The sequence below is a fragment of the Dipodomys merriami genome, unplaced genomic scaffold, assembly GCF_024711535.1.
Source record: "Dipodomys merriami isolate MVZ:Mamm:240054 unplaced genomic scaffold, mDipMer1.0.p SCAF_52, whole genome shotgun sequence".
NCBI classification, from domain to species: Eukaryota; Metazoa; Chordata; class Mammalia; order Rodentia; family Heteromyidae; genus Dipodomys; species Dipodomys merriami.
In genome coordinates this window covers 6,224,411-6,246,863 of record NW_027206091.1, presented here as the reverse complement: position 1 = coordinate 6,246,863, position 22,453 = coordinate 6,224,411, and the positions used below count along the sequence as shown (strand labels likewise).

Genomic DNA, 22,453 nt, shown 5'->3' with positions numbered 1-22,453 from the left:
CCAATTCTCAGGGCCTGAGCACTAACCCTGAGCTATTTTTACTCTACCACTTGAACCACACCTTCACTTCCAGCTTTTAGTTTGTTTGGGTTTTGTTTTGGCAGTTCATTAGAGGTAAGAGTCTCCCGGCCTTTCCTGCCCAGGCTGGCTTTGAACCGTGATCCTCAGATCTCAGCATCTTGAATAGCTGGGACAAGGGACATGAGCACTGCTGCCCAGCTATAAGAGCAAGTTTTAGCGCAGGGCTTGGGGCAGAGTTAAGAGCAGCAAGGGAGATGGCGTGGCAGTTGGCAGGACCTTGGGCTGAGTGAGCTGCGGGGTTCTAAGGGTTAATTGCAGAGGAGGGGAAAGGGGGGGGGGGACAGGCAGAGCAGGGGCCCTGCCCAGTATGGCCACCAGAGGGCACAGTTGGACCTGCGCTGGCCCTTCTATCCCCTGTGACAGCGCCCACCACACCCTCCAAGAGAAGGGGCCCCGGCTGGGCGTGGCCAGTGTCCCCCACCCCCATCTCCCATCTGTCCAGCCACCTGATCCCCGCCCTGGGGACCACCGCCTGGATGGACCGATGGGAGCATCTGGGATGGGGGTTAGCTGGGAGCGGTCTGATGACCCCCCTACCTCCCCCCAGAGAACACGGGTCCCTTCCCCAGGTCCCCAGCCTCTGACCCCCTCCCCCTCCCCCTCCCCTGCCCCTCCCCCTCCTCATCCTCTAACTCTCCCTGGCTGAACTCATCTGAGGCCATCGGGGAGCAGGGGCGCGGGCGGCAGGGAGGCCGGCGATGCAGAGGGACACACGGACACACACACCCAAAGAGCTTGAGCCCCGGACAGACGGACAGACACACCGAGGCCTCGAGATCCACACTGGAGATTCAACTCAGGAAGCGAAAAGAGACCCCATAGCAAGTCAGACGGCCGAGAGCTCATCGCAGGGCCGCGGGGCAGGCCGAGAGCAAGGCGCTCGCCCCCTCCGGGGTGCAGGGCGCCCGGCTGGCATCATGTAGTGTGTGCAGGGGGGAGCCGGCCGGGTGGAGGCTGCGGGGGCTTTAGTGGGGGGCTGGAGGGGAAGGGCAGGGGGATGGGCGGGGTGAGGCTGCTGCTGCTGCTGCTGGCTGGGGCAGGGGTAGGGGTGGCCTGGAGACCCCCAAAAGGGAAATGCCCCCCTCGCTGCTCCTGCTCCAAAGACAGCGCCCTGTGTGAGGGTTCCCCAGAGCTGCCCGAGAGCTTCACCCCAACACTTCTGTCACTGTGAGTGTGTGGTCCTCATGGGGCTGGGGGAGTGGGGGGGAAATGGGGTGCTGGGACCCCCAAGGGTGGAGGCAGAAAGTAGGGGGGGCAGGATCCCTCTCCCCAGCAGGAACTTGGAGAGCAAAGGATCTTGGGATGTTCGGGAGAGAGCTAAGAGGGTTCAGAAGGCAGTACTGGGGAGATGTGGGGGGCTCAGGGAGTGAGCAATCAGGGGGTGCAGGGTGAGTACTGTTGGGGTCCTTGAAAACTACAAGGGCAAGTAGGGGGGAGAAGCACGGAGCTCCCCGGCGGGGCGGGGCGGGGAGGTTGGGTTTGGGATAGAACCTTGAAATGGCTTTCTCCTGACCCCCCCCCCCGTGTCTCCAGCTCACTTGTGAGACTGGGGGTGCCCCAGCTGAAGGCCGGAAGCTTCCTCAAGATGCCAACTCTGCACCTGCTGTGAGTGAGGCCTGGGCCCTGGGCTGCAGGAATTCCTGCACATGTGTGTGCATGTGTGCATACACGAGGGTGTTCGTCCCATGGAGTGTGTACATGTGTATGTGGGAGCCCACCTGTGTCCACGTACCCCCACCAAAAGCCATGTGGGGGCCCATGGGCTGAGAGTGAAGACCAAAATTCCAGGGTCAGAAGGGGGTCTGAGCCCCGTGCTAGTAGTCGCTTACACCTGTAATCCCAGCTACTCAGGAGGCTGAGATCTGAGGATCATGGGTCAGAGCCAGCCAGGGGTGAAAAAAAATCTGTGTGAGACTATTTCCAATGAAATAACAAAAAGCCAGATGTGGAGCTGTGGCTCAAGTGGTAGAGCACCAGCCTTGAGCACCCTTGGGGGGTGGGGGTGGGGCAACAAACAATGCGCAGGCTCTGAGTTCAAACCCCAGCACTGGCAAAGGAAGAAAGAAGGGAGGGAAGAAGGAAGGAAGGAAGGAAGAAAGGAAAAGTTCCATCTTGCTCCTTTCTTAGACTCTTCACATCCAACTCCTTCTCTGTGATTGAAGACGATGCATTTGCCGGCCTGTCCTATTTGCAGTACCTGTGAGTCAGGGCCGGGGCGGGGCACAGGTGGGCTTGGGAGGAGATGCCTGGCGCACCTGCAGCAACCAGAGTAGCAGCAGGAGCTGATGATGGCGATAAAAATGGTAGAACTGGGCTGGGAAGGTGGCTAAGTGGTAGAGCGCTTGCCTTGCATGCCTGAGGCCCTGGGTTCGATTCCTCAGCACCACATAAAGCAAAAAGAAAAAAAGCCGGAAGTGGCGCTGTGGCTCAAGTGGTAGAGCGCTAGCCTTGAGCTGAAGAGCTGAGGGACAGCGCCCAGGCCCAGAGTTCAGGCCCCACAACCGGTAAAAAAAAAAAAAAAAAAAATGGTAGAACTGAGTCAGATCCCAGTGGGCTCACACACATCATTCTAGCTACTCAGGAGGCTGAGATCTGAGGATCAGGGTTCAAAAGTCCAGGACACTTTTCTCACCAGTGACCCAGCAGAAAACCAGAAGTGGAGGTGTGGCTCAAGTGGGAGAGCACCAGCCTTGAGCCACAGAGCCGAGAGACAGCACCACCCAGGCTCTGAGTTCAAGTCCCAATACCCCCTCCTACACACACACACACACACACACACACACACACACACACACACACACACACACACAGGTTTTTCAGGTTTCTCTGCCATCACTGAAGTGAGGGGCCCAAAGGTAACACTTCTTGTGGTCCCCCAACCCTGGGGCACCCCCTCACCCTGCCTCCCCCCCTCCAGCTTCATTGAGGACAACGAGATCGGCTCCATCTCCAAGAATGCTCTCAGAGGTCTTCGCTCCCTCACTCACCTGTGCGTGCTCCCCCTCGCCCTCCCTGACCACACCCCATGCTGCCCCCCCGCCCCGCCCCATGCCCCTGTCCCCAAGACAGCTGATGGGGTTCCCTTCTCTTCCTCTCCTTCCCCAAGGAGCCTGGCCAGCAACCGCCTGGAGGCCCTGCCTCGATTCCTCTTCCGAGGCCTGGATACCCTGACCCACGTGTGAGGATGGGGAGGTGGGGGGCCCTCCCTGCTCACCCCCATCCACCGCTCCCACCCAGGTGGGGCAGTTGGGTCCCAGCCCCTTTCCCTAAGTGGCTTTTGGTCCCAGGGATCTGCGGGGAAACCCTTTCCAGTGTGACTGCCGCGTGCTGTGGATCCTGCAGTGGATGGCCACGGTGAATGCCAGCGTGGGCACCGGGGCCTGCGCCGGCCCCGCCGCCCTGGCCCGCACGCAGCTCCAGCATCTGGAGCCAGCCAGCTTCAAGTGCCGGTCTGTAGGTAAGAGTGTGCAGCCCAAGCCGGGCACGGTGCCTCACGCCTGTAATCCCAGCCACTCAGGAGGCCGAGATCTGAGGATCCTGGTTTAAAGGCAGCCCCAGCAAGAAAGTCAGTGAGACTCTTATCTCCAATCAACCAGAAACTGGAAGTGGCACTGTGGCTCAAGTGGTAGAGCGCTCACCTTGAGCAAAAGAGGCTCAGGGACAGCGCCCAGGCCCTGAGTTCAAGCCCCACTACTGACCACAAAAACAAAAGGAGTTCACAGCCTTCTCCCACCCCCAGGACTAAGAGGGACAGCAAGGGCTCTCCTCCCCTCCCACTGCTCCCAGGAGAAGGCTAGGGGTGTAGGGGGCGCTGGCAGCCAGACGGAGGGACTGACCTCACTGCTGGTCCTGTTTTAGGCCTGTGAGATCTTGAACACATAGCATCATGTTCCCAGCCTCAGTTTCCTTATCTGCAAAATAAGAACATGAAGGCAAAGCCGGGCGCCAGAGGCTCATGCCTGTCATCCTAGCTACTCAGGAGGCTGAGATCTGAGGATCATGGTTCAAAGCCAGGCCAGGCAGGAAAGTCCGTGAGACTAAACTAGAAAACCGGAAGTGGTGCTGTGGCTCAAGCAGTAGAGCGCTAGCCTTGAGCTGAAGAGCTGAGGGACAGCGCCCAGGCCCAGAGTTCAAGCCCCATGACCGACCCCCCCCCAAAAAAGCTAAGGGTCAGTACTAAGGCCCTGAGTTGGAGTCCCAGCACTAACACACACACACACACCTTAGCTGTGACATGTTTCTGGGGACAGGACTCAAGGCACAAGGAGGTTTATCTCCAGGGTCACCCTTGTTTTGTTTTTCTTCTGGGGCTGGGGCTGAAAGCCAGAGCCCCGCCCAACCGGGCAGGCGCTTTGCTGCCCAGCCACACCCCAGGCCTGCCTGGGAAACTGTATTCAGTGACTGCAGAGGCCTTCAGTGACACCCACCCCCCTCCCCGGCCCCAGAAGTGAGGGGGACACTGTGGTGCTGACCTCATGGGACAAACAGTTCTGGGGATTAGGCAGGCGGGTGCTAAGTGAGACATGACACCAAGAAGAATGCTCTAAAGAGGGGCTGGAAAAGTGGCTCAGTGGTAGAGTGCTTGCCTTGCATACATGAAGCCCTGGGTTCGATTCCTCAGTACCACATAAGCAGAAAAAGCCTGATGTGGTGCTGTGGCTCAAGTAGCCTTGAGCTGAAGAGCTGAGGGGCAACGCCTAGGCCTAGAGTTCAGGCCCCATGACTGGCAAAAAAGAAAAAAAAGAATGCTCTAAAGACAGTGTTGGGGCTCACGCCTGTCATCCTAGCTACTCAGGAGGCTGAGATCTGAGGATCACAGTTTGAAGCCAGCCGGGGCAGGAAAGGTCCATAAGACTCTTATCTCTAGTGAACCAACAGAAGTGGTATTATGGCTCAAGTGGTCAAGTGCCAGCCAGACTCAGTGCCTAGACCCTGAGTTCAGACCCCAGACTGGCACAAAATGAAGACCATGCGATGCTTTGTGATCAGAACGTAGAGTGGAGAGATACTTTGCGAGGGTGTGCTGCCTTTTGCTGTTGTTGTTGGTGGTGGTGGTGGTGTGGTGGTGGTGGTGGTGTGGTGGTGATGGTGGTGTGGTGGTCATGGGTCTTGGGCCTGGGTGCTGTCCCTCCGCTCTTCAGCTCAAGGCGAGCTCTCTACCGCTTGAGCCACAGCGCCACTTCCCATATTCTGGTGGTTCATTGGAGATCAGAGTCTCATGGACTTACCTGGGCTGGCCTCCAACCTCATTCCTCCCATCTCGGCCTCCTGAGTAGCTAGGACGATTGGCTGTGAGTTCCCCCCCCCACCGCGTGCCTGGACAGCCCTTTGTGGGGGGGGGACCTCCCAGGCCTGCCCACCTCTCTCCTGTCCCCCCACCCCCACCCCTTAGAGCTGTCCTGGTTCCAGAGGATCGAGGACCCCGCGCTGAGCGTGGAGCCCTTCTCCTACCAGGGCGCGGCCTACGTGGTCCTGGCGCAGCCCTTCGCGGGCCGCTGTCTCATCCTGGTCTGGGATTACGGCCTCCAGCGCTTCAGGCCTGAGGAAGAGCTGTCGGGTGAGGCCTGCCCCCTCCCCTGCCCCCCTCCTGCCCCCCCTCCTGCCCCCCCCCGCCCCCGGTGACCGTGCGCCCCCCACCCCGCCCGCAGCGCCGTCCGTGGTGTCCTGCAAGCCGCTGGTGCTGGGCCCGCGCCTGTTCGTGCTGTGCGCCCGGCTGTGGGGGGGCTCGCAGCTGTGGGGGCGCGCGCGCCCCGAGCTGCGCCTGGCCCCGCTGCAGGCGCTGGGCCCCGGGCGGCTGCTGCGGCCCAACGACGCCGAGCTGCTGTGGCTGGACGGGCAGCCGTGCTTCGTGGTGGCCGACGCGTCCAAGGCGGGCACCACCACGCTGCTGTGCCGCCAGGGCGCCGGCTTCTACCCGCGCCAGAGCCTGCACGCCTGGCGCCGCGACACCGACGCCGAGGTGCTGCGGCTGGACGGCCGGCCGCACCTGCTGCTGGCCTCCGCCTCGCAGCGGCCCGTCCTCTTCCAGTGGCGCGGCGGCCGCTTCGAGCGGCGCACCGACATCCCCGAGGCCGAGGGCGTCTACGCCGCGCGCCACCTCCACGCCGCCGGCCAGGTGTTCCTGTGCCTCACGCGCTTCATCGGGGACTCCATGGTAAGGGGGGTGGGGGGTGCCGGCTGGGGGAGGGGCGATCGTGGGCCCCCCCAGCAATCCTACACCCACCCCAGCAATCCTACACCCACCCCCAGCAATCCTACACCCACCCCCCAGCGATCCTACACCCCCCCAGCAATCCTACACCCCCCCAGCAATCCTACACCCCCCCAGCAATCCTACACCCCCCCAGCAATCCTACACTCCCCCCAGCAATCCTACACCCCCCAGCAATCCTACACCCCCCCAGCAATCCTACACTCCCCCCAGCAATCCTACACCCCCCAGCAATCCTACACCCCCCCAGCAATCCTACACCCCCCAGCAATCCTACACCCCCCCAGCAATCCTACACCCCCCCAGCAATCCTACACCCCCCAGCAATCCTACACCCCCCAGCAATCCTACACCCACCCCCAGCAATCCTACACCCCCCCCAGCGATCCTACACCCCCCCAGCAATCCTACACCCCCCCAGCAATCCTACATCCACCCCCAGCAATCCTACACCCCCCCAGCAATCCTACAACCACCCCCAGCAATCCTACACCCCCCCAGCAATCCTACACCCCCCAGCAATCCTACACCCCCCCAGCAATCCTACACCCCCCCAGCAATCCTACACCCCCCCAGCAATCCTACATCCACCCAGCAATCCTACACCCCCCCCCCAGAAACAAACTTCTGACCTGGCCTGGGGGAGCCCCAGGGGCTGCTTTATTTTTTATTCTTCCGGTGCCAAGGCTGGGATTTGAACTCAGGGCCTGGGCTCTGTCCCTCAGCTCTTTCGCCCTGCCCCTTTGAGCTACTGCAGCTCCACCCGCTGGGTTTTCCACATGGTTCACTGGAGATCAGAGTCTCACGGCCTTTCCTGCCCCAGCTGGCCTCAAACCACCATCCTCAGATCTCAGCCTCCCTGAGTGGCTGGCAGGCATGAGCCACCGGTGCCACCAGGCTTCGGGTGTTACCTTTGGACTCTGAGTCCACCTCCACCACTGTGACCCATCAAAGCTGGTGGGCCCTAAAAGATTACCCCCCAAGGATTATATTCTTTTTTATTTATTTATTTGTTTTGTCAGTCATGGGGCTTGAACGCTGGGCCTGGGCACTGTCCCTCAGCTCTTCAGCTCAAGGCTAACGCTCTACCACTTGAGTCACAGCGCCACTTCTGGTTTTCTGAGTGGTTGATTGGAGACAAGAGTCTCACAGTCTTTCCTGCCCGGGCTGGCTTTGAACCACCATCCTCAGATCTCAGCCTCCTGAGTAGCAGGGTTGACAGGCAGGAGCCATCCAGTGCCTGGATGCTAAGGATGCTCTGGGAATGTGGGGGGCTCCTGTCTGGCTCCCCAGCTGCCCCGGGCTGAGCCAGCTGCACTGCCCACCCACAGGTCATGCGCTGGGACGGCTCCATGTTCCGCCCCCTGCAGCTCCTGCCCTCCCGAGGCGCCCACGTCTTCCAGCCCCTGCTCATCGCCAGGGACCAGCTGGCCATCCTGGGCAGTGACTTTGCCTTCAGCCAAGTCTTCCGCCTTGAGCCGGAGCAAGGGCTCCTGGAGCCGCTGCAGGAGCTGGGCCCCCCAACTTTGCTCTCCCCCAGGGCCTTTGCCCACGTCACCTTAGCGGGCAAACACTTCCTCTTCGCCGCCTGCTTCAAGGGCCCCACGCAAATCTACCAGCACCACGAGCTGGACCTCAGCGCTTGAGCTAGCAGGGCCCTGTTCCCACCCAACCTGCACAGTGCTGGGGGATGAGGGCTGGCGAGGGGAAGCAGGCTGCGTCTGGGGGCGTGGCCTGGCAGGCCAGAACCAATCATCAACCATAGATCCAGCCTTAGCCAGGTGGAGGATTTGCCCCGCTGGGGAAAATGGAGAATTGCTGCCTGCTGCAACTTTGAAGCTGGGCAGTTGTCCCCCCCCCAACCCCCCCCCACCTCGGGCTGACTGAAAGGGGGGGCAGATCCCCCTACCACGAAGATGATTTGAGGGGGAGCTTTACTTAGAGTCACAATACAGTGGAGATGGGGGAATCTGAGGGGTGCTCACGCAAAGGTCTGAAAGCACCCAACTCAACATTACCCTGTGAAAGAACCAGGGAATGCTAGGCGCCGGCTGGTGGCTGGCGGCTTGTCATCCTAGCTACTCAGGAGGCTGAGATCTGGAGGATCGCGGTTCGAAGCCAGCCCAGGGCAAGAGAACGCCATGAAGACTCTTCTCTCCAATGAACCAAAACAAGCCAGAAGACATGGAGCTGTGGCTCAAAGGGGTAGAGCAGATAACGCTAAGGGATAATGGCCCCCAAGCCTTGAGTTCAAGCCCTGGTCCTGGCACCCATTAAAACACAAACCACCACAACAAAAAGAATACGGTCCTTGCCTCTGAACTCATTCTGGCCAATGGCTTTCGGGCTGGCCTTTGTGACGTCACCGTCAGTGCTGCTGTACGTCCAGGGGTTCAGGCCCAGTGGGAAGAGGGAGGTAGAGCCTTGGGTACCCTCTCCCGAATACGGGGGGAGGGGGCAAGACAAGTCATATGGACTTGACAAATGTGCCAGCACCCTCCCCCCTTGCCCATGGTTGTGGGGTCCTGGGAGGGACCCTGGGGGAAGGGGGGGGTGTCTCGTGAACGGTTTTCTGGTTTCTGTGTGAATGGTTCATTGGACATAGATGAACCTCGACCCTCTAGATCTCAGCCTTCTGAATAGCAAGGATGATGGGCGTGAAATCTTGTCTGTCTGTCTCCAGGGCCTAGTAGGGGATTCTTTTGGGGGTGAAATGCTTGGAAAAGATTTGGGGGAGGGGATGAGAACATTTGGGAAGTCTTCCTTGAGTATTGGGAGCTTTGAGGTCCCCTGGGGTTCTCATATCCCCTAGGGCCACCCTCAAGGGGTGTGGTGGGGAATAATTCTTCACCTCCTGGTCCCCAGCCTCACCCCCCCCTGCCCTGTGCACCCACACAGAGTCGCCAGGCCTCCTGGGTGGCAATCAAAATCACATTTTATTCAAAACTAAACAGACAGCTCCTTCCCAGGAGAGCTGAGGGGAGAGGGGGACATGCCAGCCTGGGTGGGGGACTTCTGCGCAAGGCCAGGACCTGGGACAGAGGCCCTCCAGGCCGTTTCCGGTGAGCCGTCCTCAGCAGCTGTGGGCAGAGCCTGGGAGAGGTGAGGGAGGATGTGTGGAGTTCTACCTCCCCAGGGCACCACGGGCAGGTACACGTATGCAAATGAACGTGCCCGTATGCAAATGAACGCATGCTATGGAGGGGTACTGCCACACATGCAAATGCCAGCACACAGGCAAACGCTGCAACCCATATGCAAAGGAGCTCACGGTATACTCCTCCCCACGCACACATCCAGGCCAGTGCTGCACCCCCTGTGCAAATGAGCACACTCACAGGCAAACTGATGGGCACATACCCGCACGCACACGCAAGTGTGCTCCCTCCCCTGCCAATGCAAGCACAGGCACACAAATGCTCAAGCACACAGGCAAATACATGCACACATGCAACTGAGTGCCATGCACACCTACCCCTCACTTCCGGCTCCCCTCCCCACCAAGCTGTCTTGTCTTACCTGGAGTGATGAGGGGCGGGGCGTCTCCTGTGCCAGGACTGGGAAAATCAAAGAGGTTCAAATCCATCTCCTCTCCCATCTGGCTGTCCGTCTGTCCTGTCCTTGGCCTAGCTGGTTCAAGGCTAGGTAATTCTCAGACCATCCACACAATGGCTACTTTTCCCTTGTTGATTTACTGAGAGCTGGGATGGGACCATTTCTGAGTTTGGAGACTCTGGGATTTTTTTTTTTTTTCTCTACCACTTGAGTCCCAGCTCTATTTCCAGCATTGTGCTGGCTCACTGGAGATGAGTCCCAGAGACTTTCCTGCCCAGTCTGGCTTTGAACTAAGATCCTCAGGTCTCAGCCTCCTGGGCAGCGAGGATGTCAGGTGTGGGCCATGGGTGCCTTGCTGGCTTCCCTGTCATCCAGGATTTGGGGGAAGTGTGATTTTTCCCAACGTTTTCATACCCAGAATCCACCTTACCTGGGCTTCTGTCTGAATTTGCATTTGCATTTTCCACCTGTTGGGGGAAGGAAGGGTGGTCAGGAGAGCAGACCCCTCCCCATCTCTCATGCACCCCTCCTGCTCCCATATCTGTGTGTGTGTGTGTGTGTGTGTGTTGTTATTTCTGTGGGTTGTGGGGTTTGAACTCTAGGCCTGGGCACTGTCCCTCAGCTCAGCAGCTCAAGCCACAGCCCTGCTTCCAGTTTTCTGGTGGTTCCTTGGAGATAAGAGTCTCACAGTCTTTCCTGCCTGGGCTGGCTCTGAACCGTGATCCTCAGATCTCAGCCTCCTGAGTAGCTGGGATGACAGACGTGAGCCACCAGTGCCTGACTGGAGCTAGGGCTGGTACTCACTCAGGAGGATGATGATGCCCAGGGCGCACAGGACCCCCGCACAAATAAGCCCGCCGACTCGAAGACTGTGCCAGTCTAGGAAAAAAAAATGGCAGAAGGACACTTCAAGGTCAATCCAGTCTCCACCATCCCAAATTCTCGGGGCCTGCTGGGAGTCATAGCAATAACAGAGCAGGTAAGGCAAGTGTTCGCAGGCAAGTTTACACCCCAAACAAACAAAAGTATGTCTTGTTGAGTCAGGCAGAGATAAGCAATCAGCTTGAGGGCAAAAGGTAGAGAAGGAGGCTTCTAGAACAGACCCTTTGAGACCTTCTGATTTGTCAGGAATGATTTGCCAGAGGCCAGCAAAGGAATCCTGTGTGGATTTGAGAGAAAGCAGTTGGAGCAGAAGAACTAGCAGATACAAAGGCCCTGAGGTCAGTGGCCCTGGGCTGGGCCACAGGAGGCCATAGTGGCTAGAGCAAGGGTGAGAGGTTATGGTAGGGGATGGTGGGACCCCAGGGGATGATCGGTGGAACTTGGTGGGGGAGGGGCAGAAGCCGGTCGGGGCAGGTTCTCCCCAGCACCAGGAAGCTTTCTGAAGTCTACCTTCTACTTATCCAGTCTTCTTCAAGGCCTGATGACCACCTCTAGAGCAAGTCCCAGAGTCCCAGCCCAGCCCACCCCCACCTGCAGCCCTTGAAATAATGTGGGTTTGTAGGAGGCGAAGTGGGGGGATGGAGGGGCACAAATTCTCACCATAGTAGAAGGGGCTGTTTTTATCTGCAAGGAAAAAAAAAAAGACCCATGAATCCAGTCGTGGGCGGGGGAAGCCTCCAAGGGAAAGTTCCAGAGAAAGAAAAAACATTCAAACTCACCTTCAGGATCATTAGCATCCAGGGCAGGCAAACCTGGGGAGGGGGGACAAGCAGGAAGGAGGAGAAATGATAATGGTGGTCGCAGCAGAGCCCATAGGCCCTGAGCATCCACGGAGGGCCTCCTTGAAGGAGGGGAGAGGAGAGGAGGACAGATCCTACCTCAAGGGAACAGAGCAGCTGCCACAGTGCCAGCCATCACGCCCCCCAGCCCCACACCTGTGAGTCACCGCAGCTTTTCGCTACCTGAAATAGGTAGTAAATTTGTTCCATTTGTTTCTAGACCCACGGCCAATCCAGGCCTCCTAACAGAGACCAGGGGGAGAGACAGATGGTTCCCATTCTTAGGGAATCTGTTTCCTTCCCCACCCTCACACAACCCCGCCATTGCTAGCTGGGCCCCTCCAAAATGAGTCACTTTCCTGACCTTCAATCCCCTTTCATGCAAGATGTGACTTTGTTTACCCTGGCCTCCTCAGTGGAATTATATTAAAAACACAAAACAAGGGGCTGGGAAGGTGGCTCAGTGGTAGAGTGCTTGCCTTGCATGCCTGAGGCCCTGGGTTTGATTCCTCAGCACCACATAAGCAGAAAAAGCCAGAAGTGGCGCTGTGGCTCAAGTGGTAGAGCGCTAGCCTTGAGCTGAAGAGCTGAGGGACAGCGCCCAGGCCCAGAGTTCAGGCCCCACAACTGAACCCCAAAAATAAATAAATAAAATATAGATGTAGCCAGGCACTGGTGGCTCACACCTGTAATCCTAGCTACTCAGGAGGCTGAGATCTGAATATCACGATTCAAAGCCAGCCCAGGCAGCAAAGTCTATGAGACTCTTATCTCCAATCAACCATCTGAAAACTGGCAGTAGAGCTGTGGCTCAAGTGGTAGAGCACTAGCCTTGAGCTGAAGAGCTGAGGGACAGAGCCCAGGCCCAGAGTTCAAGGCCCACAACCGACTAAATAAATAAATAATATAGATAGATATAGATATATGTATATGTACACACACACACACACACATACACACACACACACACACACACACACACACATATACACAGACATATGAATTCTGTCAAGCGAGTGCTGGGGCACAGGCCTGTAATCCCAGCTATTCAGGAGACTGAGATGTGAAGATTAAGGTTCAAAGCCAGCCCCTCAATGTGTGTGTGTGTGTAGCCTCCAAAAGTTCTGTGAGATTCTTTTTGTTTTGTTTTGTTTTTTGGGGTCCAGTCGTGGGGCTTGAACTCTGGGCCTGGGCGCTGTCCCTCAGCTTTTCAGCTCAAGGCTAGTGCTCTACCACTTGAGCCACAGTGCCACTTCCGGCTTTTTTTTCTTTTTGCTTATGTGGTTCTGAGAAATCGAACCCAGGGCCTCATGCATGCAAGGCAAGCGCTCTACCACTGAGCCACCTTCCCAGCCCCAGTTCTGTGAGATTCTTATCTCTAGTGAACCCGTCAGAAGCCAGAGGTGGCACTGTGGTTCAAGTAGTAGAGCACCAGCCTTGAATGAAAAGATGTCAGGCAGGAGGGGAAGGAGGCCCTTGGTACATACAAGGTAGAGCCAGATGGGGCAAACCTGCATGGCCTCAGAAAATGAAGACACCTCCTTTCACCTCTGGAGGGAGAGGGTGGCTCAGTACAGCGTGTGGGGGTCACTCACCTGCCAGGATGATGAGCACGCTCAGGGCTGCCTCCCGCATGGCGGAATACGGATCTAATGGAACCCAGAAAATGGGCACTGGCTTTAGCAGAGCCGGCAGCCTGGGGCCTGGTTTCCCTGGGCTGAGAGATAAAGAGGAACCCCAACTTTTCGTGTGTGTGTGGGGGGGTGTTGGTAAGTGATCAGGATTAGCAGGGCCTCGGGTGTTTTTGTTGGGGGGGGAGGGGAAGGAGGCAGGTGGCAGGAGGCCCAGATTCTGGGGGGTGTGTGTGTCCCACAGACAGTTTGGAGCCTGCCTGGCTTGGCCCCACTCCTGGATGGGGTCTAGCGGGCACCCCAGGCCGCGGTGCAGGGGGGAAGGGGACGAGCGGGCTGGAGGCTGGAGGCTGGAGGCTGGGGAGAGGCCTGGCTGCGATCCCAGGTGCATCTTCCCTCTCATCCACCCACCACCACCTACCCCCCCTCCCCCAGTGCCAGCCTGAACCCCCTTCTGCCCCATCCAGGCCCCCCAGCTCCACCTGGCTGGTCCCCTCCGCTTCTCCCAGCCGGGCCTGGCACTCAGTCTGCTCAGCTGCCACCAGGGCCCGTGAGAAGCCAGATTCCAGGCCCAGCCCACGCCATTCCCCATTGCTCCCCACCACCCAGCCCCCAGGACCCCCAGGCTCCCCTTCCACCTGCCAGGGCCAGCACATACTCGGGGGTGCCCTGTGTGCCCCCCATGGACGCCTCAATCTCCCTCTGCCTGTTCATCCTTGTGTGTGTGTGTGTGTGTGTGTGTGTGTGTGTGTGTGTGTGTGTGTGTGTGCGTGCAGTCATGCGCCCATACTGGGGTTTGAACCCAGGGCCTGGGCACTGTCCCTGAGCTTCTTTTCTGCTCAAGGCTGGTACTCTACCACATGAGCCACGGCTCCACATCCGACTTTCTGCTGCGTAGAGACCAGAGTCTCCCTGCCTCCCTGGTGCCCCGCGGGCATGGCCGCTGTCCTCGGCTCTAAGCCCCCGAACGGCTGGGACGGCAGGCGTGCGCAGCCATACCAGGCCTGCTGCCAGCAGTGCTCGGAAGATCCGAGACCCCATTCCCACCGCCACACCCCAGAGCTCGAGACTCAGAGGTGGGGGTGCCAATGCACCCCCAAATCTCTAATCCACACTATCCATCGCAGAGCCCCAGGCAGCACCCCATTTCCTAGCAGCCCCCAGCACCCATCTTCCCACTCCTAGACCCCCAAGTTCACTTCTCACCCAACAAGACACCCCCAAACACCCTAAAATACCGCTTAGCTACCAACCAGACACCCCCAAACACCCTAAAATACCCTTCAAATACCCCCATCATCCAGACAGCACCCCCAAATCCAGACACCTCCGGTCACTCTCACAGCACCCGCACCCTGCGCAGGGCTCACCCCTAATGTCTGTCCTGGGCCCCACCAACAAGGTGGGACCTTCTCCAGTCTCCAGCCTGGAGAAGTCTGGAACCCTGAAGGTTAGAACATTCTAGAATCTTGAACCAAAGGCCTTCTGTGTGGCCAGGTTGGTGGGGCGCACAGAGAGGGAACGTGGGGGGAAGCCGAGGGGGGCTGGCGGGGAAGGGCTCACCTGTGGGGCTCACCGGGCTGCACCGCTGGTTCTCCAGAGACTGAGTCACCCCAGGCCCCAAGCCAGACTATCCACAGCCGCGCCCTGAGCAAACCAGCAAACCCGGGCAGGTAGAGGACAGGTCCGGGGCTCAGGCCTCCCCCACCCCATTCCTGTCTTAAAGAGACAGCTCCGAGCCAGACACACCTACTATCCTAGCTCCTCAGGAGGCTGAGATCTAGAGGATGGTGGTTCAAAGCCAACCCAGACAGGAAAGTCCAAGAGACTCTTCTCTCCAATGCAGCAGCAAAGAGCCAGAGTGAAGCTCTGGCTCAAAGGGTAGAGCACCAGCCTTGAGCACACAAGCGCCTAGGCCCTGAGTTCAAGCTCCAGGAGCAACCCCCCCCAGCCACAGGCGCAGCCTTGGAGAGACAGAGGGAGATGAGCAAGAATTGCTACTTGGGCCAGGCGCGGGTGGCTCACGCCTGTCATCCTAGCTACTCAGGAGGCTGAGATCTGAGGATCAAGGTTCAAAGCCAGCCCTGGCAGGAAAGTCCGTGAGACTCTGATCTCCAATAAACCACTCAGAAAACCGGAAGTGGCGCTGTGGCTCAAGTGGTCGAGCGCTCGCCTTGAGCTGAAGAGCTGAGGGACAGGGCTCAGGCCCAGAGTTCAGGCCCCACGACCGACAGAACAACAACCAAAAAAAGAATTGCCACTTGGCTCTCTAGAAAGGGGACTGGCTTCTTCCGAGGTCCTGGGCCCCAAAGGACCCTGGGAAATGATAGATTGTGGAGCACAAAGACACCTTGTAAAGAGCCAGCCTCCTTGACTTCCTCTATGTTTGTTTTTTCTTTCTGTGTTGGTCCTGGGGCTTGAACTTAGGGCCTGGGTGCAGTCCCTGAGTTCTTTGTTTTTTTGTTTTTCACTCAAGGCTGATGCTCTACTACTTGAGCCACAGCTCCACTTCTGGCTTTTTGCTGGTTCATTGGAGATCAGAGTCTCATGGACTTTCCTGTCTGGGTTGGCTTTGAACCATGATCCTCTAAATCTCAGTCTCCTGAGTGGCTGGCATGACAGAGTGAGCTGGTGCCTGCAGCTAGCTGACATGCTTTTAAAGCCAGTAGGAGATGCTGATCAGATCCGGGATGTGAGATCTAGGATCTCTAAAACCACAGCCCCCACCCTTGGCTCACGCCTGTCATCCCCGCTACTCAGAGAGGCTGAAATCTAGAGGATCACATTTCGAGTCCAACCCCAGTCAAGAAAAGTCCATGAGATTCTTCTCTTCAATGGACCACCAAAAAGCCAGAAGTGAAGTTATGGCTGAAATGGTAGAGCACCAGCTTTGAGCAAAACATGCTGAGGGACAGCGCCTAGGCCTTGAGTTCAAGCCCCAGGACTGGCATACACATAGGGCTTGTTCCCCAGCCCCTGCCCTGCTCCCTGTGGGGCCCTGCTCATGGCATTCCTTCCTGCTGGGGTCTGTGCTCATGTCCCTGCTGGGGGTGCTCCCCCCCAATTCCGCCCTTCTTAGACAGAGGGACTTTTGTCCCCGGGGCTGGATGGAGAACAAGGCAGCATTGAATGGCTGGCAAGAATTGGGGTCATGGGGAGGGACAGGGGCAGGAAAGGGGCAGCTCCAGGCTGGCCACCAGCTGGACTCCAGACGACCCCCCAAAAGCATGGTGGGGGCAGAAAGGCAGCCAGGGGCAGCCGGGTGGGGGTGCTGGAGGAGGGGACTGGGGGGGTGAAGACTCTGCCTGCCAGGGATGTGGGAGCAAAGGACCCCCACTTTTGCACGAGGGAGGAGGGTGGAGCAGGCACAGTTGCCCCCCCCATTTACACTGAGTTCTATTTTGTAAGCTCCCTCAGGCAATTTCTCAACCCCATCCCTAGACAAGGACTGCGCCTGTAGTTGCTCTCTTTAAGAGCGGGCAGATCCTTCTCCAAGGAGATCAAAACACAGGAAGGAAAAACTCTGGGAAGGGCGGGGGGAAAAAAGGAGGAAGGACCAAGTCAGCTTCAAAGGGGTCTGTGCCTGGTCAGACAGCTCCAGCTTGAATGTCCCTGGGAGAGGTACGCACCACCCCCCTCTATCCCCCCCCCCAAAAACCCACAAACAGACTGGGGGTCTCGGGAGTAGTGGTGCATTGTCCCCCTCTGCTGGAGCAATACGGAAGTGCAGCACAGTCTCTCGCTTAACATTGAGAAGAAAGCCTTTCTTCCTGGCTGCTAAGGCTCATGCTCTACTATTTGAACCACAGCTCCACGTCTGGCTTTTTGCTGGTAGATTGGAGATGAGAGTCTTACGGACTTTCCTGCTCTTGTTGATTGTCAGTTCTCAGCCTCCTGAGTAGCTAGGATGACAGGCGTGAGCCACCGGCGCCCAGCTTGAAAAACATTCTTTACAATGGTTTCATCTCAAGTGTGATAACTCCTTGGTCAGGCACCTTCCTTAAGCCAGGCACGGTTTAGGGCGACACAGTCGGGCCACAAATGAAGAGAAAAGGCTCTCATAACCCCACTGATTTTTTTCTTTTTGTGACCTCCCTTCCCAAGCAAACAAGGCTCCTTTCCTGGACCTCAGTTTCCCCAGGTGTGCAAAGGAGCAATAATAGCAAGTAGCTGGCAATTCACCTGGTGGCTCACACCTGTCATCCTTGCTATTTGGGAGGCTGAAATCTGAGGATCTCAGTTTGAGGTCAGCCCAAGCAGGAAACTCTGTGAGACTCTTAACTCCAATGAACTGTGGAAAAGCTGGAAGTAGAGCTGTGACTCAAGTGGTAGAGCGCCAACCTTGATTGAGCTAAAGCTCGAGTCAGCGCCCAGACCCTGAGTTCAATCCTGGGACCAACAAGCACACAACAACAACAATAATAATATGGTGATTGCCAGGCAGGGCCGGCTTTCAGATTCAGAGGGGAGCACTATGTGGGTGACTAACTGGGAATCTGCTCCCCTTACAGGAAGGGGGTGGAATGGAAGGGGCGGAGTTGGGTGTTTTCTAACAAGTAACAAAGGAACTCTTGTAAGTTAGCCAGGCCTTCCGGCAACCAGCACAGATCCACCCCTGAAATAAACGTTCCTGGTCTCACAGGAGAAGTTAACCACAGCAGATACATTCTTTGGAGATAGTTGTAATAAGAAAAACTGATGGGGGGGGAGGGCTGGGAAGGTGGTTCAGTGGTAGAGTGCTTGCCTTGCATGCATGAGGCCCTGGGTTTGATTCCTCAGCACCACAAAAGCAGAAAAAGCCAGAAGTGGGGCTGACGCTCGAGTGGTAGAGTGCTCGCCTTGAGCTGAAGAGCTGAGGGACAGTGCCCAGGCCCAGAGTTCAGGCCTCACAACCGACAAAAAAAGAAAAAGAAAAACTGATGGGGTACATGAGGAGATGGGGCCCCCCAGGTTACCCTCTCTCCCTGCTTAGCAGCTGTGAGCGTTGGTTGGCCAGAATGAAGTCATCAATTGATGGCTCTTGAAAATGGGGTCAACTGGGCGCCGGTGGCTCACGCCTGTCATCCTAGCTGCTCAGGAGGCTGAGATCTGAGGATCACAGTTCAAAGTCAACCTGGGCAGGAAAAATCCATGAGACTCTTCTCTAATCAGCCACCAGGAAACGGGAAGTGGCGCTGTGGCTCAAGTGGTAGAGCACTAGCCTTGAGCTGAAGAGCTCAGGGACAGTGGCTAGGCCCAGAGTTCAAGCTCCACACCACACACACACACACACACACACACACACACACACACACACACACACACACAGGGGCAAGATGGGAAATACAGACATTTCAGGATGAAGGGAGGCTGGGTAAGGAAGGGATGAATGAGAGCCCTGATTTGAGCAAAACAGGGCTCCAAGTGTCCCTAGCCATGAGAGATCTGGATTGCTTGGGGTTTTTTTTTTTTGGGGGGGGAGGTGGGTCCAACTGAGGGCCTTGCACTTGCTAGGCAGATACTCTACTACCTGAGCCATGCTTCCAGCCCCCTCCCTTTGTTTTTGCATTGGTTATGTTGGAGGTAAGATCTCGCTTTATGGCTGAAGGTCAGCTCGAAGCACGATTCTCCTACTTGTGTGTCTGGGGCTAGCAGACACATGCCATTGTACCCACATACCATGCTTCCCACGAGCTGGGATAACAGGCCTGCACTGCCATGCCTAGTCAGTAATTGAGTTGGAGTCTTAGGGGAAAACAAAACAAAACAAAACTTTTTTTGCCCTAGTGACCTCAAACTATAATCCTCCAATCTCTGCCTCCAAGCTAAGTACAATTTCAGGGCAATAAGGGTTCCAATCAGCTGGGAAGGATGGGCATCTTAGCTTGCCAAGGGCTGGAGGGGTCCTTCGTGGGAGCTGGCACGGGAGGAGGTAGGTGCAAACCTCTGTTGTACCCCAGGCAGACTCTGTGTAAAGGCGGAGCTGGCTGCTGGCCAGCCGGGCATCTAGCATACCACGGCTGATGCCATGCAGGAGTGTCAGAGGTAAGTCTGGGCAGAGGACATGTGGTGATCGTGCCAGGGCCACTGGCGAGGAGCCCAGAGCTGTTCATCAAAGTGAACGGAGCTGGCCCATCCATGACCTGCCCTGGCAGACTCAATGTCTGAGGCTCCAGTCTCTCTTTCTCTGGTCGGTTGTGGGGCTTGAACTCATGACCTGGGCCCCTGTTCCTGAGCTCTCTTGCTCCAGGCAAGTGCTCTACCACTTTGAGCCACAGCACCACTTCCAGTTTTCTGCTGGTTCATTGGAGATAAGAGTCTCAGGGACTTTCCTGCCCGGGCTGGCTTCAAACCACCATCCTCAGATCTCAGCCACCTGAGCACTAGCCTTGAGCAAAAGAACTCAGGGACCTTGCCCCCAGGACCCTCACACATGCAAAACAACAACAACAACAAAAGTTGGAAAAACTGCTTAGTGCTCTTGACCAAGTCTGTTTGGCAGCAGGACCAGGACAGGGGACATAGACATTAGTCCCTTGGGCATCAGACAGCACCCATTGCCACAGCAAACGTCACGCCAGCCTCTGCCAGGCGGTCTCCCTGGGGGCTGAGCCAGGATCAGGCAGTTGGAGAATGACGCTACCACATCCAGTGATGGTTGAAGACAGCCAATCAGAGGCTCAGAGGCACAGTGAGTGGCTGTGGGTGAGACCTGGGGCTCTTCCTGTCTGGAGGAGGAGCCAGCCTTGGGGAGCATCTCAGAGGGATGGGGGGGTGGGGGGAGGCCACAGAAATGAAGGCCTGACTGAGCTAGCCAAGACACCCACTCTTAGCACATTAATTATGTAAGCCGGCTCCAGGCTGATGCGGTTTTCTGTAAGCTGCAAACAGAAGGATGCTAGGCGGGCAGGGCCCAGGGGAGGAATCAGGCCTGGGGCAGCTCAGTGTCTTCAGGGATGCTCAGGAAGGCCACGCCCCTGGACCTGCTGAGGAAGCCACGCCCCTGTCAAGACTAGGGGTTTAAGCCACGCCCCTGGCTCTGCTGGGGAAGTCAGGCCTCTGGCCAGGCAGGGGAGGCCCCTGACAATACAGGAGAGGCCAGGTCCCTGGCCTTGGGGGAGAAGCCACGCCCCCTGACAATACTGGGGAGGCCACGCCCCTGGTCTTGCTGGGGAGATAATCCCTAACTCTCCAAGGGGGTAGCCATGACCCTGGACTGCCCCAGGATGGACCATGTTCCTTCAGAGAAATGACCGAGGTGGAGGCTGGAGGTTTCCTGGAACTCAGGCCTGGCCAGGGGTCCTGGGAGCTCCATACCCAGTTCCTATCCATCTGGCTGAGGCTTAGCGAGGCCTGGGGTGAAGAGTTGAGTGAGCCGGGAGGGAGGAGACATGGTTAGGAGCTTCCCTAATGAGCAATCTTAGCCCAAGTACCCAAAGCCTCTGAAGAGCTCAGTTTCTTCCCCATCTCCTGTCCCCCATTCACAGCAGACAGGGAAACTGAGGCACTGCTTGGCAGAAGCTAAGTCTGGGAGTGTCAAAGGCAAGAGGCTGTGGAACACTGGCTGTGGAGTCCTGGGCCACACTGTGAGGAATGCACAAGTCCTGGGGCAGCCATGATGGGAGGAAGCTCAAGTCACTCACCAAGATGAGTTGGGAGTCCCAGGGGCCCCAGCATGCAAGACTTCCAGCCCACAGGTCAGATTCTTCCCTCCCCCGCACTTTCCCCCCAGCTGGTCACGTGGGGCAGGCATACAAGCCCTGTCCAACTGTCTTAAGTCATAGACTCCATTAAGCTCTAATAAAATGGCTGTTATTTTACACTGCTGGAATCCAGGGCGGTTTGTTTGGTCGCCATAGGGCAAAAGAATGGCTCATTTAGTTAAGTGCGTTATTAAAACAGCATTGCTTTTTTTTTTAATGCGGGAATTACAATCCATCTCCCTGCCTACTCTGCTATTTGAACATAACTCCACGATTATTCCCGCATATAAAATGAATGGTTTTCACACTCCTGGTTAATCACAGTGGTTGTTCCTATTTACAATGTAATTACCAAGGAAAGAGAAACTGCACATTTCTCTCCCAAGGCTCCGAGGTGAGAATGGCAGGCACTAGATAAACACCCGCAGAGCACTCGCTTCCTAGCGGCAGGTACAAAGCCAGCACAGAGGGCTGGGCAGTTGGCTCAGTGGTAGAGTGCTTGCCTCAGATGCATGAGGCCCTGGGTTCGATTCCTCAGCACCACATAAGCAGAAAAAGCTGGAAGTGGCACTGTGGCTCAAGTGGTAGAGCGCTAGTCTTGAGCTGAAGAGCTGAGGGACAGTGCCCAGGCCCAGAGTTCAGGCCCCACGACCAGCAAAAAAAAAAACAAAAAAACAAAAAAAAACAAAGCCAGCACAGACACCAGCCCGTGTGTGTGTGCACCTGATACAGCTGCGCTCTCCCTACAGATGATTGAAACTTCAAATTCAATTATACAGAGACATGGCCTTTCCTGCCTGGGGTGGCTTTGAAGCTGAGTAGCTAGGATTACATTCAGTCTTTTTTTTTTTTTTTTAATCGGTCATGGGGCTTGATTTCAGGGCCTGGGTGCTGTCCCTAAGTTTTTAAGCTCAAGGCTTGTACTCTATCATTTGAGGTACAGCACCATTTCTGCTTCTTTTTTCTTTCTTTCTTTTTTTGCTATTTCACTGGCCATAAAAATCTCCTGGCTGGGCATCAGCGGCTCATGCCTATAATCCTAGCTACTCAGGAGGCTGAGATCTGAGGATCATGGTTCAAAGCCAGCCCGGGCAGAAAAGTCTATGAACTCTTACCTCCAATAAACCACTCAGAAAACCAGAAGTAGAGCTGTGGCTCACGAGGTAGAGCATTCACCTTGAGCTGAAGAGTGCAGGGATAGCACTCAGGCCCAGAGTTCAAGCCCCATGACCAAAAAGCAAAAAAGTCTCCCGGTCTTTCTTGCCCTGAGCTGGCTTTGAACTGTGATCCTCAGATCTCAGCCCATTGAGTAGCTGGGATTATAGGTATGAACCACCAGCACCCAGTTTGGATCTCTGTATATTTGAGGGTCTCTCTAGGAAGCAGGTGTTTTGGTGGATGAGCCTGGAATCTTATCATTTAAAGGCCTGAGATATGCCCACCACTGGCAGGAAAGTCTCCCGTGTCTCCAATTACCACCTAGAAAACCGGAAGTGGCTCTGTGGCTCTGTGGCTCAACGTGGTAGAAGTTCTAGTCAAGCAGAAAAGCTCAGGGACAGCACCGACCTTGAG

At 56.7% G+C, this 22,453-nt stretch overlaps 2 protein-coding genes across 2 annotated transcripts; one reads left to right on the top strand and one right to left on the bottom strand.

Moving 5' to 3' along the window:
* The first annotated feature begins 1,078 nt into the window (after positions 1–1,078).
* On the top strand, positions 1,079–8,595 carry Lgi4 (leucine rich repeat LGI family member 4). Its single transcript, XM_069998600.1, has 9 exons — positions 1,079–1,248; positions 1,615–1,686; positions 2,209–2,280; positions 2,999–3,070; positions 3,188–3,259; positions 3,369–3,538; positions 5,474–5,638; positions 5,730–6,235; positions 7,624–8,595. Exons 1-9 carry the CDS (start codon positions 1,079–1,081, stop codon positions 7,936–7,938), a joined length of 1,614 nt encoding a protein of 537 aa, XP_069854701.1. The 3' UTR covers positions 7,939–8,595.
* A 614-nt stretch (positions 8,596–9,209) lies between these two features.
* Positions 9,210–14,658, bottom strand: Fxyd3 (FXYD domain containing ion transport regulator 3). Its single transcript, XM_069999050.1, has 8 exons — positions 14,570–14,658; positions 13,164–13,217; positions 11,509–11,541; positions 11,390–11,413; positions 10,652–10,726; positions 10,278–10,314; positions 9,812–9,849; positions 9,210–9,385 (listed from the first exon to the last, which is right to left on the bottom strand). Exons 2-8 carry the CDS (start codon positions 13,201–13,203, stop codon positions 9,366–9,368), a joined length of 267 nt encoding a protein of 88 aa, XP_069855151.1. The 5' UTR covers positions 13,204–13,217; positions 14,570–14,658; the 3' UTR covers positions 9,210–9,365.
* Between the last annotated feature and the right edge of the window lie 7,795 nt (positions 14,659–22,453).

Coding starts and splice junctions, on each gene's coding strand:
- Fxyd3 (XM_069999050.1), bottom strand. CDS start 13,203: ATGCGGGAGGCAGCCCTGAGCGTGCTCATCATCCTGGCAG. Junction 10,727..11,389: donor AAACAGCCCCTTCTACTATG/GTGAGAATTTGT, acceptor TTTTTTTCCTAG/ACTGGCACAGTCTTCGAGTC. Junction 10,315..10,651: donor GGGCATCATCATCCTCCTGA/GTGAGTACCAGC, acceptor TTCCCCCAACAG/GTGGAAAATGCAAATGCAAA.
- Lgi4 (XM_069998600.1), top strand. CDS start 1,079: ATGGGCGGGGTGAGGCTGCTGCTGCTGCTGCTGGCTGGGGCAGGGGTA. Junction 1,249..1,614: donor ACCCCAACACTTCTGTCACT/GTGAGTGTGTGG, acceptor CCGTGTCTCCAG/CTCACTTGTGAGACTGGGGG. Junction 3,071..3,187: donor CTTCGCTCCCTCACTCACCT/GTGCGTGCTCCC, acceptor TCCTTCCCCAAG/GAGCCTGGCCAGCAACCGCC.